The 13363-nt window shown below is 42.6% G+C and overlaps 1 protein-coding gene across 1 annotated transcript; it reads left to right on the top strand.

Moving 5' to 3' along the window:
* The first annotated feature begins 2954 nt into the window (after positions 1–2954).
* insig1 (insulin induced gene 1) lies at positions 2955–13052 on the top strand. The gene is made up of 6 exons (XM_083655679.1): positions 2955–3108; positions 3328–3666; positions 4917–5041; positions 5281–5447; positions 7534–7633; positions 10861–13052. The coding sequence occupies exons 1-6, from the start codon at positions 3051–3053 to the stop codon at positions 10885–10887; spliced, it is 816 nt and encodes a 271-aa protein (XP_083511805.1). The 5' UTR covers positions 2955–3050; the 3' UTR covers positions 10888–13052.
* The last annotated feature ends 311 nt before the right edge of the window (positions 13053–13363 follow it).

The following is a 13363-nucleotide window of genomic DNA, read 5'->3' on the forward strand; positions in this document are numbered from 1 at the left end:
ATGAACAATATCATAACCGACACTTCTTCTTGATGCTCGAGTAGTTCAACACACAGATTCAAAAACAGAGAGAGAGAGATGCACACACACACACACACACACACACACACACATACACACGCACGCACACGCACACACACACACATTCTGCTGTAGGCTTTTATCCTCAGGTGCCAGGATTGCCTAGAATTACATAGAGAGAAGCTTATTCATTGGGGGAACGTACACACACCCCTTCCCAGAGACGAGTCTACAATAAACTGACTCATTTTATCCCGAGGCAGAGAAGAATACTATTGTTGAGTTACTATGATGGTGTAGTATAGTTGGGGGCCTTAGGGAGCTCCCTGTAGTTACCCTTCCCTCTGTGACCTCCTTTCCCCTTTGTGAAAGTGGGAGGCGCTGCCAATTTATCTATGTTAACCACATGGCCTGCTGAAATTAGGATAAAGTAGTCTGACCGATGTCATTTTCTATGGATGCAAAGTGAATGTGTCTGGATGTTGCTTTGGGGCCACAACAGCATGTTTGTAAAGAGGCCATGAGTGAGACTATGTGCCATTATATCATCCAAATGTAGCCTCAGCATCCTCTAAGAAAGATATGAAATGGGTGAGGAAGAGAAAGAAACACTTCAGTTGGTTAAAAAGTGGGTTTTCCTTTTTGACAGACTTCTTATCCTGTAAGTCAAGACATGCTGTATTTGCTCAAGGCGTCTGCATAAACCAACACAACTCCAAGTGTTTTGAAATGAGATGGGGGAACAACACTAACTTTTCAACCCCCAATATACTTTCATGCTTGACTTATTTGGTATAAAAGAGTGAAATTGCTCCAGTGAAATACAGCTATGGCATTTTTATTTTACCGTTCACTTATCACTGCCATTTTAGAAATATAATTCTTATTCTATTGAAAGTGGAAGAAATTGGTGGAAGTGGAACAAAAAGTGAGACAATTTGGATGTGCTGTCTGGAAACCATAATATCTATAAGATGACTTATACATCCATACATAATACTAATATTCAAAAACTAATTCTGAATCTGAAATTGGTAAATTGTGTGATGGCATGATAAGAACATAATAACTTGCAATGAATGTCCTACAAATAAGCTACTGTAGCTCCCACTATCATGTATCACATTTCTAATCATTACTTGCAGGTATGCAAAGTCACTGGTGTGATTGTCATATTTTCATGTCTATTTTCATTGTTATTGGGTGTGTTTATTAATAAGCCCTTCAGTAATTGGGGCATTGTTTTCCTCCGCGTAGCACGTCAAATCAGCCATAAAACAAAGAGATAAATCCAGCGGCTTAAGGCTTTGAAGTTCAACGTTCAATGCTGGATGACAACCAGAAACCAATCCCCACATCATATCATGTTGCTGCACTCATTTCTACTCTCTGCATATCCGCACTACCTAAATTGCCAAGAAACAATGAATACAATACCCTGAGACATCAGCAGCAAAAATAATTACTCCAAAAAAGGATTTTAATTAAACTTAATTGGAAAAAAAGAGCTATCTGATTGATGTGCTCTGTGTTTTTGTCTACCAAATTTGCTCTAGGTCATGAATCATCATGCAATTTTGCAAGCCAATTTGCATGAAAAAGATGATTCACCCATGGTTTACTTTGCACAAAGTGCCGGCAGCTGATGTTGAGCACATCCAGTCTTATTTTGGAACTTTTTGACAGTCAAGTTGAATCAATTATAGATTTTTGCCCTAACCCTGGATAAACAACTCAATTTCATCTACAAGGGTGTAGCATTTTCTTTGTTTTGCACAGTGGTAAATCAGAATATCTACCCCAGATAATGTGTGAATTAACCTTTGCAAATTGATGTGTGATTACTTTTCAACTGTAGCCTATGTTTTGTGTGTGTGTGTGTGTGTGTGTGTGTGTGTGTGTGTGTGTGTGCATGTGTGCGCGTGCATGCGTGCGTGTACGTGTATGTGGGTGTGTGCCAGAGAACAAAGGTGTAGAAATGTGATTTATGTGGCACGTAAACTATGGCTGTTGCTTCACTAAGCAAAGAGGGATTTGTTGTCATACTGCGGTGAAGATACCCAACTGGGTCACATCTGTCACATCACAGATTCTTGCAAAACATGTTGTTGTTGTTGAATGTTGTCCTTGAATAGCTATGTCATCTGGGCGTTGAACCTCTCCATTCATTTGCATTATCTTGCCAGCCTGACAAGCGGAGGCCCTGCACGATCTGATCTGCACACACATCTCTGACCTGCAGTTCATTACATAGCATAGCTTGTTGTCGTGCCACTAACCCCATTTCCAAATACATGCCTATATGAATGTACCCGAGTGTGGATTTAGGTTGTGCAAGTGCTGCAGCATACTGGAATAAGCTTAAGCAGAGAGAGAGATTGTGCTACACATTTTAGTCTCGATTGCAGGATTTGCACAAGTTTCAGTGCTTATCCACTTCAGTGTGTGAGGAAAAGAAGCTAAAGATTGAGTTTTGTTTTTAGCCTGGTAGACACATTTCCATAACAAAAAACTCTAAGTAGCCTACTTCAACAAGGACCTATTCTGTGGATGTCAGTGGTGAGTTTATGACCACATTGTAATGTAGATTAATTTATGGTATTTTTATCTACTGGTGTATCACTATAATATTGCTAAATGGACATATAGGCATGTATCCCTATGTGGCCTTTGCTGTGATATTTCCAAAGTATATGTAGGAATTTTTGCTGCGTTTGAAGTTTTGGTTTCATTTACTGTAACAGCCTGGTTGTGCTCAGGCTGCAGCCAGGCTGGTGTGACTGTCTGTCTGTCTGTCTGCGGGGTGGGGTGGCGTCACGTCATATCAGCCGCCGCGCTCTGATTGGCTGACGATTCTCACCCGACACAGCTGTGATTGTTTTCTGCAGAGGAAGCTCGTCTCTGGTATGAGCTCTGTGCTCTGGGATGGAATAGCAGCTTTTTTCTCTCTGTGACTCACTAACGATGATGTGAACAAACAACGCGATTACAGCCCTTGTGCTTCCCGCTGTAATCACTTCAAGGAGCGAATGAACAGGAGTGGAGGTTTCTCTTTCGACCAGACACTGAAGACGTCTGGAGATCAAGGTAATCATCAACTATCAATAATCTATAGCTTCCCCCCTCTCTGTTAACTGATCCGTAAAGTCTAGTTATTGAAGCAGAATCAAGACAATAGGCTACTTAGCTACTATGAACTTTGTGGTTATCATCACTTAATCATCTGGCAACAATGTAACTATCTCTGTGTTGATCAGTCTGGATATTGACACATTGTAACTTGTCGGTGTTTTCCCCCACTCAAAGCCCTGAAGTGCCAAATGCCAAGACTAGAGGACCACTGCTGGAGTTGCTCCTGTGCATCGAGGGTGGAAACTACCGAGAATTCGTCTGGGGCCAACTGGGTGGCATCGAAAGCCGAAGAGATGATGTCCATCATCACCTCGGTGCTGAGCTCTCTGCACGAAGTCCGCACGGCCAACCTGATCCGCCGGGGGCTCGTGCTCTTCACCGTCGGGGTGTTCCTCGCCCTGGTGCTCAACCTGCTGCAGATACAGAGACACGTCACGCTGTTCCCCGAGGAGGTGATGTCCACGCTGTTCTCCTCCGCCTGGTGGATACCACCTTGTTGTGGCACAGGGGCCGGTGAGTGCATCGCTTATTCGGTTAAATGTTATTATTGCATTATAGGCTACACTACATGCCAGTCACTCTGGGTGAGAGAGAGAGCACCCAGAGGCTGCTATAGTTTGGACAAAGGAATGCAGAGGCGGATGTGTTGTAGTGCAGACGCCTGCGCCTTTTTTCTACAATTGGGGAATACTTTACCCAGTTGTGTAGTCTCATTCTGCATGTCTATGAGGTCGCCTAGCATAGTATGTCATAGTTTATCTTTTTTATTTGCCTGTGCACAACCGCACACCATGACTAACTTCATGGTCAGGTGGTAATGAATCACTAGCTTGCATGCACAAACAGTCGGGTTTGTTTTTGTTATGTAGGCTATTATATAAGCCTTCTCCGAGGCCATACTGGTCCTGCTGCTGGAGGCTTTTTTGTCTGGGACGGGAGTCCATAAAAGCTCACGAATACGGTAGCGCTTCTCGCCGTGTGATTGGTCGCAACAGCCGGACACACGGTGAGCTGCTCGCTCATTGGTTAGTTTCGTAACGGGTGAGCCGAGGGGGCGGTACCTATCGGCCAGCAACCAGGAAGTCAGAGATTAGCAGCTCCTCCCCTCGTGTGCTGTAAGGCAGAGCAGCTCACAAAACAAACTAATAATATTTGACTGTGGCTTCTCATGTTTGACATTGTTATCGATGACGTTTATTAGTTTGTGCTATATTTTTTTTATCATACCAGTGGTTTTCAAAGTGGGATCCTTCTGGGGGTCTAAAAGGGGAATCATTGATTTTCACTGTAATTCATCCTTAAATAACAGAATGTATGACTATTTTGGTCATGGGTTTCATGCACTTTCTGTAGGCTAATAAAACATTTAAAAGGAAAAATATTACCAGATGGGGGGCCTCTGGGACAAAATCTTATCAAATGGCAGTCTGTGGTCTAATTTGTGTCAGTTTAGGGGTCCTTGACGTGAAAACATTTGAAAACTGTCACGAACCACCTATAGTATCACTACAAAATTCCTATAATATTCCTATGTGAGCTTATAGTTTTGCTGTGATATCTATATAATATATATATAATATCACATTTATTATGGAATTATTACAGCTTTCTTTCTAAGGGTTTTGTAGACCTATGGCAAATGTGATATGAAATATGGGAAATGATTCACCAACACTGCATCTCTGACAAGAACTGCACTGTGGCATTGTACATAATGTATCATGCTTATCTTGTGTAAACTGGTGTGTGTGTTCTTTTCACAGCTGTTGTGGGCCTGCTGTACCCCTGCCTCGACAGACACTTAGGAGAGCCGCACAAGTTCAAGAGGGAGTGGGCTAGTGTCATGAGATGCATCGCCGTCTTCGTTGGTATCAACCACGCCAGCGTTGTATCCTTTCACTGACTAGACTGCTCCTTGAGTGGAGAAACTCACCAGTCTGCATACAGTTAATGTCAGAGTCACTCTTCACTCAGTTGGTTCCTCCCTGGAAAAAAAATGTAATCACCGTTCTGCTAGTTTGGACAGAGACACCCTTCTTTACCCTTGACCTATAGGAACTGAGCTTTACAGATTATACAAATATTCTCATTCTGTATGACTTTGGCCTTAACTGCTCCGTTACACAGAAACTAGACTTTGCCAATAATGTCCAGCTGTCCCTCACCCTGGCAGCCTTGTCCCTGGGCCTGTGGTGGACGTTCGACCGCTCCCGGAGTGGCTTCGGCCTGGGCATCACCACTGCCTTCCTAGCAACTGTGTTCACACAGCTACTGGTCTACAATGGAGTCTACCAGTAAGTCTGTAATTAACATTCATTTTCTGTAACGAAGCAGTATTTCAGTCAAGTTTGACTGTTCATATTGCATGATGAGGCGTTATATAAGTGGAACAGTCTGTCCAAGTTTTCACTTTTGAGGAAGCAAAACTTTGTGAGGCCCATTACAGTGACATTCAGTAGTGCTTTGTCATCACTTCCATTCTGGTTTTGGGTTACAGCCAGTACGAATGGAAGCTATGGTGCTGGATTTGACTGTTTATTATACTGGTTTCAGAGTAAGAACCCCCAGCCCCCTGTGAATAAAGTAGATACAGTATCCTACCATCCAATTCCACCAAAGAGGATGTATGAATACAACCCGCCTGTTTCCATGAAGTTGCTCCATTACATATGCTGCCTGCTGCTGTGTTTCTATCTCTCCTTAACAGGTTCAAAACTGAGCCCACACGAATCTAACGTTAGCCGCCAGTAATTCTGCCCGTTTTCTGCCAGCTAGTTAAATTCAACAACACAGACATGTTGTTGGTCAGGATCTGTAACGTTAACGTTATTTATTTTGCGCCTTTCAATATTGCTGGTAGTGATAGCCTACTGTTTGAGTCGCCTGGCTCTGTGACATGACGTAGAGCTCAGCTGTCCTGTTGTTGTGAACATGCATTGCAACGGCGCCGGCGCAATCAAACGTAGGGCCATATGATTTTCCGCAAAACGGAAAAAACTGAAAGGAATCATGGAATTTGGTAATGAAAATGGAATCAACTGTAAAACATGGAATACTGCAGAATTTCACATAATTTGGCTGAAATTGATAAAAAGTAGGCCTAATTATCAAAATCAAAAGTAGACCCAATTATTGTAGTAACCTAAATGATTTCATAATTGTAAAATAGGCCTAGAGAAATGATTCCGCTTTCGATTGTGGTGTTTTGAGATGGGGGTCGGTCTTGCCTGGGACCCGTCACCTCACAATTTGGTTTTCAGTTTGAGAAACATGACGAAGAGGCTGTGGCAAGACATCACAAAAACAACAAATATCAATCCTAACCAGCTGAGAGGAGGGACTGCTGCTTCAGTTTAAACAGCCAGCTGAGAGGAGGGACTGCTGCTTCAGTTTAAACAGTCAGCTGAGAGGAGGGACTGCTGCTTCAGTTTAAACAGTCAGCTGAGAGGAGGGACTGCTGCTTCAGTTTAAACAGCCAGCTGAGAGGGACTGCTGCTTCAGTTTAAACAGTCAGCTGAGAGGAGGGACTGCTGCTTCAGTTTAAACAGTCAGCTGAGAGGAGGGACTGCTGCTTCAGTTTAAACAGCCAGCTGAGAGGGACTGCTGCTTCAGTTTAAACAGTCAGCTGAGAGGAGGGACTGCTGCTTCAGTTTAAACAGCCAGCTGAGAGGAGGGACTGCTGCTTCAGTTTAAACAGTCAGCTGAGAGGAGGGACTGCTGCTTCAGTTTAAACAGTCAGCTGAGAGGAGGGACTGCTGCTTCAGTTTAAACAGTCAGCTGAGAGGAGGGACTGCTGCTTCAGTTTAAACAGCCAGCTGAGAGGAGGGACTGCTGCTTCAGTTTAAACAGTCAGCTGAGAGGAGGGACTGCTGCTTCAGTTTAAACAGTCAGCTGAGAGGAGGGACTGCTGCTTCAGTTTAAACAGCCAGCTGAGAGGAGGGACTGCTGCTTCAGTTTAAACAGCCAGCTGAGAGGAGGGACTGCTGCTTCAGTTTAAACAGCCAGCTGAGAGGAGGGACTGCTGCTTCAGTTTAAACAGCCAGCTGAGAGGAGGGACTGCTGCTTCAGTTTAAACAGCCAGCTGAGAGGAGGGACTGCTGCTTCAGTTTAAACAGTCAGCTGAGTTCCTTGCTCAAAGATGCTTGAGCAGGACATATGTCTACTGACATGGGGTTTGAACCCAGGATGTCTGGTTGATGGATGGCCTCTCTAACTACTGTGTGTGTGTGTGTGTGTGTCTCTCTCTCTCTCTCTCTCTCTCTCTCTCTCTCTCTCTCTCTCTCTCTCTCTCTCTCTCTCTCTCTCTCTCTCTCTCTCTCTCTCTCTCTCTCTCTCTCTCTCTCTCTCTCTCTCTCTCTCTCTCCCCCCTCCCTCTTTTAGGTATACGTCTCCAGACTTCTTGTATGTCCGCTCCTGGCTCCCATGCATATTCTTCTCAGGAGGTGTTACTGTGGGGAACATAGGACGCCAGCTTGCCATGGTAAGATCTGCTGTAACCTTATAATGCCACGGTTAGACTGATGATGATTTGCCAATATATTGGTGTGGTATTGTCCTTTTAATAGAAATGCAGACATTGGCCAGTGGATGTTGTCTCCAGCTGATGTGATGGGAGGTGAGATATAACAGCTTGGAACAGCTGATGTGATGGGAGGTGAGATATAACAGCTTGGGACAGCTGATGTGATGGGAGGTGAGATATAACAGCTTGGGACAGCACTCATGGCAGGCTGTAAAACTTGCCTCACCCAGCTACCAAACCGCCTATTTGAATTTCATTAGTGTGGTTCTTTGAGAAGTTTGTCACACGATAGTCCAAGTCTTGTTCCAGAAACTTTTCCACCCTGCTGCCAAGAATAAAACTAGGCAGAACACCGAAGTTTGGGAAGTTTTTGGCTTTTGGTAATGGTTGAATAGGAAGGTATTTTAATATCAGCACAAAATATCAGCTATTGGCAGCAAAAATCCAAATATATCAGTATCACTATCAGCCTTCTGTCAAACTCTAGTACAGTGCATCTAGAGCAGGTGAAGAACAGAATACAATCACTTTACTACTCAAATGCACCACAAACAATTTAATTACAATTTAGCAGTTCACAACAGCGGGTAGCACTTTGACAAGGTTTAAAGTCGTGTCAAATGCACCAAAGGCCCGCCTTACTTCATAATTATCCCATCAAGTCAGCTGTGATGTCTTCATTAGGCCTGTGCCCAGAAGCCTCACCTCATTGGGTCTGTAAAGTAAAGAGTCACGTCACTCCCTCAGTTTGACTCAGTGAAAGCGTGAAAGCAGATTAAGAGCCGTTGTTTGTCACAGTTGTGGCCGACACAGAGCCAGTCACCACTCGGCTGACCAGAGGCTCATTTGCTACTTGTTGTTTTTGTTTGTGATGGGGCCTGGAATGTTGGCACAAGTCCTCGCTCGCTTTTTTGTTCTCCGTTTCTTTCTCGCTCGCTCGTGTGCTCTCTCTCTCTCTCTCTCTCTCTCTCTCTCTCTCTCTCTCTCTCTCTCTCTCTCTCTCTCTCTCTCTCTCAATTCTCACTCCAGTGTTTCATTTGTGAGCGGGATCAGGAATGGAAGAAAAGCATCTAAACTGTTTTAATGGCTTTTTGTTGTTTGTTTTATTTGGATGATTTGAGCCTTTAGTTACATTGAAACAATCTGTTTGGCAGAACAACATGTTCTGCTCTCTCCAGTCATTCTAAGTATCAGGATCTGGGATTCAAATAGATTTTTTTTTAAATCACCCAATATCAAATACTAATGGGTAGAAAAAAACGTAATTCAAATTTGACTTTGAGTAATCTGAGTAATGAGTACGAGCAGTTTACCGTTTTCTTTGCTTTTATCCCCATATCTGTGTCATGTGTGTATAGCAGCATTGCTTCCTTCCCTTATGTTACAACATGTCCAATTTGGGAAAAGGATGGACATGTGCAAACAGGGAACTGAAAGTAAAGAGGTCATTTCTGACCAACAAAATAGTCACGATCAGTTCATAAATGGTGCAATAGCGCCTGGTTTATCTGAAGCCCAAGTATCTGAACTGGGCAGTTAACTGGTTTATCTGAAGCCCAAGTATCTGAACTGGGCAGTTAACTGGTTTATCTAAAGCCCAAGTATCTGAACTGGGCAGTTAACTGCACAGTAATGATAAGCAAACCCTGTTGCCAGAGGAAAAGATGTTCTGTAAATTGTGGACACTATTTGCTTTTCAACTGCAGTTGACAATGTGCGGGGGGTTTTGTAATACTTTCATTCTATGGGGCAGCGTAAGGGACAAATTTAAGACTACTGAGAAGCCGTCGGAGGCTATATCTTTGCCGAAGCCAGCTATGGATCTGGCCAATGATCTGTCAGCACCGGCAACTGAGAGACCGTCAGTGAGAAATGAGAAGCCAACTATTGATTTGTCTTACCTAGCAGTCCACTGGATCATCTATTGACTAGGCTGGTCATTAGCTTGTCTAAGCTGGCTACTAGCTTGGAGAGGCTAGCAACCCACTGGATCATCTATTGGCTAGGCTGGTCATTAGCTTGTCTAAGCTGGCTACTAGCTTGGAGAGGCTAGCAACCCACTGGATCATCTATTGGCTAGGCTGGTCATTAGCTTGTCTAAGCTGGCTACTAGCTTGGAGAGGCTTGCAACCCACTGGATTAGTTATTGGATGTGCTGGTCATTCATTGGCTTTCGTAGGCTAGCTAGTCAGTAGATGTCACCAACAACTAGCAGCACAGCTGCTGAGCTGAGAATTTAGTTTTTATTCGAATTTTGTCATTTCACTGGGCTGATTTAAACTATCGTGTTTTATTCTGATTTACAATTAGTCATATTCCACCCATACATGTATTACATGGTCAATAAATACATATGAACTATTGTAAGTTGGCTCTGTATTTTCCTTGTATTTCTGTATTTCCAATAACTAATCCAGTGGGTTGCTAGCCTCTCCAAGCTAGTAGCCAGCTTAGACAAGCTAATGACCAGCCTAGCCAATAGATGATCCAGTGGGTTGCTAGCCTCTCAAAGCTAGTAGCCAGCTTAGACAAGCTAATGACCAGCCTAGCCAATAGATGATCCAGTAGGTTGCTAGCCTCTCCAAGCTAGTAGCCAGCTTAGACAAGCTAATGACCAGCCTAGTCAATAGCCGATCCAGTGGACTGCTAGGTAAGACAAATCAGTAGTCGGCTTCTCATTTCTCACTGACGGTCTCTCAGTTGCCGGTGGTGACAGATCATTGGCCAGATCCATAGCTGGCTTTGGCAAAGATATAGCCTCCGACGGCTTCTCAGTAGTCTTAAATTTGTCCCTTATGCTGCCCCATATCATTCATGCCAGTCATGTCATCAGAGGATTTCACTAGTTTGAATAACCTGACTTCTCAAGAGGATCAGATTAGTGACGTTTCTTGATATGACTGCAGTTGCATAAAGTCTACTGTGGTATTTACACAAAGTCTAGTTAATACTTACATAAAGTCTACTTTTAGCCCCTAACAAGAAACAATACAGACAAACTTTGCTTTATAAAGCAGTTTTTTGCAGATAGGACATAACCAGTTTATGTCATGAATATGTCACTATTATAGGAACTGTTGACACGGTAATAGTGTAACTTTGTAACTGAACATGTTCTAACTGCTGTTGAATGATATTGATTGATTTGTTATTAACGGAGGTCTCCCTTTCCCCTATTCCCTCAGGGTGTTGAGAAACCCCACAATGACTGAAGCAAGCTGTGGGACGGAGGAAATACGGGACTGCAAAGGAGAGCTAACATCAAAATGGACATTATGTTATAGGGAGAAAGAGAAGAAAAGGAGGGCAAAAAAAGACTAAATAGTTTTGACAATTTGGTCCTTTGTACTCATAACAAAGTGCAGGTCAGAAAAGCCCCTGACCTCATGTGCCATGTGCTCTCTGCACCTCCTTGTGGCCAAACAGCCTCTCCCTCCCATCTCTGTTGTGTACTCCATTAGCATGAAGACTTCCTTCACAGCAGATGGGAGGGCAGTGTTCGCCTCGCACTTCTTTTCAAGTGACTAGTCGACTGCTTTCATTTTCACATTGGAAGAGTGAGCTACTTAGCGACTTAGCTTCTTGCGGTTCAGGGAGTGGAAGTGTGCGTATGTGTGCTTTGGCGTGGATGTATCTTGGTCTTAGACATGGAGAAAAAAAGCTGGTGCTACAATGTCTGTTTTTGTTTTCACCTGCGTTATAATATGCTCATAAAAGGGAAATGTTTTAGGAATGGGCAAAAATGTCTTCACTCTCACATAGATGTGGGTTCAGTGGCTGCAGTGGGCACCACTGTGGCACGGGGAGATTGTGTATGTTCCCAATCGAAACCAAAATAACTATTTACTTTGCAAGTCACTGAAAAATTTGAATTATCGCATCAGTGACCCCAAACCAAATGCTTGTGTGATAATGAATGATGCAATCCATTTTTAGATAAGTATACACCCTGGAGGATATATTCGCTTTTCTGCTGAATAGAATGAAGAGAAATACAGGCGTGCCAATCAGTTTGCTACCAATCGGTATTGGCTGATATTCACCTGTACATATGAGCACACTAAGCCTAAGACTTCTGAGCGATACTACTAGTGGTAATATTCCCATTTTGTGCTGCAGTAAATGCATTTTTATTTTTTATTTTTATTTTATTTTTGTCGTGACCAAGCAGTGAGTTGCAAATGCAGTCAGCACAGGACAGCACTTTTGTTTTTGTTTTTCACATGCCACTTCAAAGTATTTTTTACAGAAAACTACTCTAAACAACACAGTATATTAAGAAATCTGTATCTGATTTGTTCCAGACAACAAGATCCGAGCCACAGGATAGTTGGGAAGAGAGTAGACCGCAGAGCATTTAGTGTGGATTGAACCCACGCCAGCCATGTTCACATGGTGATTTTATTACGTAGTGAGGAGGAAACTCCCAAGGTCATCCACGTTTTAAAGGAATGTACCAGGAGAGTAACAAAACATCGCCAGCAGCTTTGGGTACTGTTACCAGTTAACACTTTCCAAGGCAATTTACCTTTGTGACCAGGTGTAAAATGTTCACTTTGTGACCGACTTTTTGAATGGCCCATGATTCCCATCAATTTATTGTACGATTGTAGGCATTTCCCACTTGGAATGGTATTTTCAAATGAATGACGGCGGTTTGGGAACATACACTGAGGGCAGGACATTGTCACTTCGGCCTCGAAGATTTGCAATCTGTGATTGCCTATGTATTATAGAATGTAGTGCTTTTGTCACTATAACAGTTTAGTTTGATCATTTGTACAAACATAATGACATTATTGCTTATATGTATAATGGCTTGCCTATGTAATCAGACAGGTATTACCATACTAGACCAACAGTATGTTAGTTTGCATTTGGGGGTCTAGAGGATTAAGTGCAATCAGAGTATACATGAGCCGATTATTCTTCCTTATTTATTATTTCTGACAATGGCACACAAAAAAACAGGATTTGTTGTAATTGTATGCAGTGTGGATACTTTAAAAGAGCAATAACATCTTTGTTTTTGTAAACAAGAAGTTTGTCAGAGATTACTTGCCTTCATAAGAGTCGATACCAATGACTTCTCTCGCCAGAGAGGGAAGATAAAAAAAAATATTGTGTCAAACTGTTGTAAAATCTCATTTAGTAGCATTATAGAAGGAAAAGCAGATTTTTTTGATACTTTGTGACAGATCACAGAGGGGCAGGTATGCCCTGCGCTGTTTGAATCTGCTTACATTCAGGTGTGCTAAACAGAAGAGGAAGCTTTATTTTTGAGGTGGTGAAGCGCCTATTATTTCAATGTGTAGAGTATGTGTGTGTCTGATATTTCAGCTGTGTATCATTTTTGTTACATTGGATTTAAGTGAAAAAATAAAATAAAAGGCCTCATAAGGAAGTTTGTGTCATCTTTATTAAGTCCATCAGATTACTTTTACGCAACTGATTTATTCGAATGCACTTTGTTAACAGTTGTTAGGATATGAATATCTGTGCATGGATCATGTAATTTAGATACTTTTATCTGCACTACCTATGTCAGTGGCTCTCAAACGTTTTCACATCAAGGACGCTAAACTGGCACAAATTAGACCATGGACCCCATTTGATAAGATTGTATGCCAGGGTCCTCCATCTGATAAGATTTCTGCTTTTAGATGTTTTATTACAGAGTAGTGTAAT

Source organism: Poromitra crassiceps (assembly GCF_964638095.1).
Source record: "Poromitra crassiceps genome assembly, chromosome: 2".
NCBI classification, from domain to species: Eukaryota; Metazoa; Chordata; class Actinopteri; order Beryciformes; family Melamphaidae; genus Poromitra; species Poromitra crassiceps.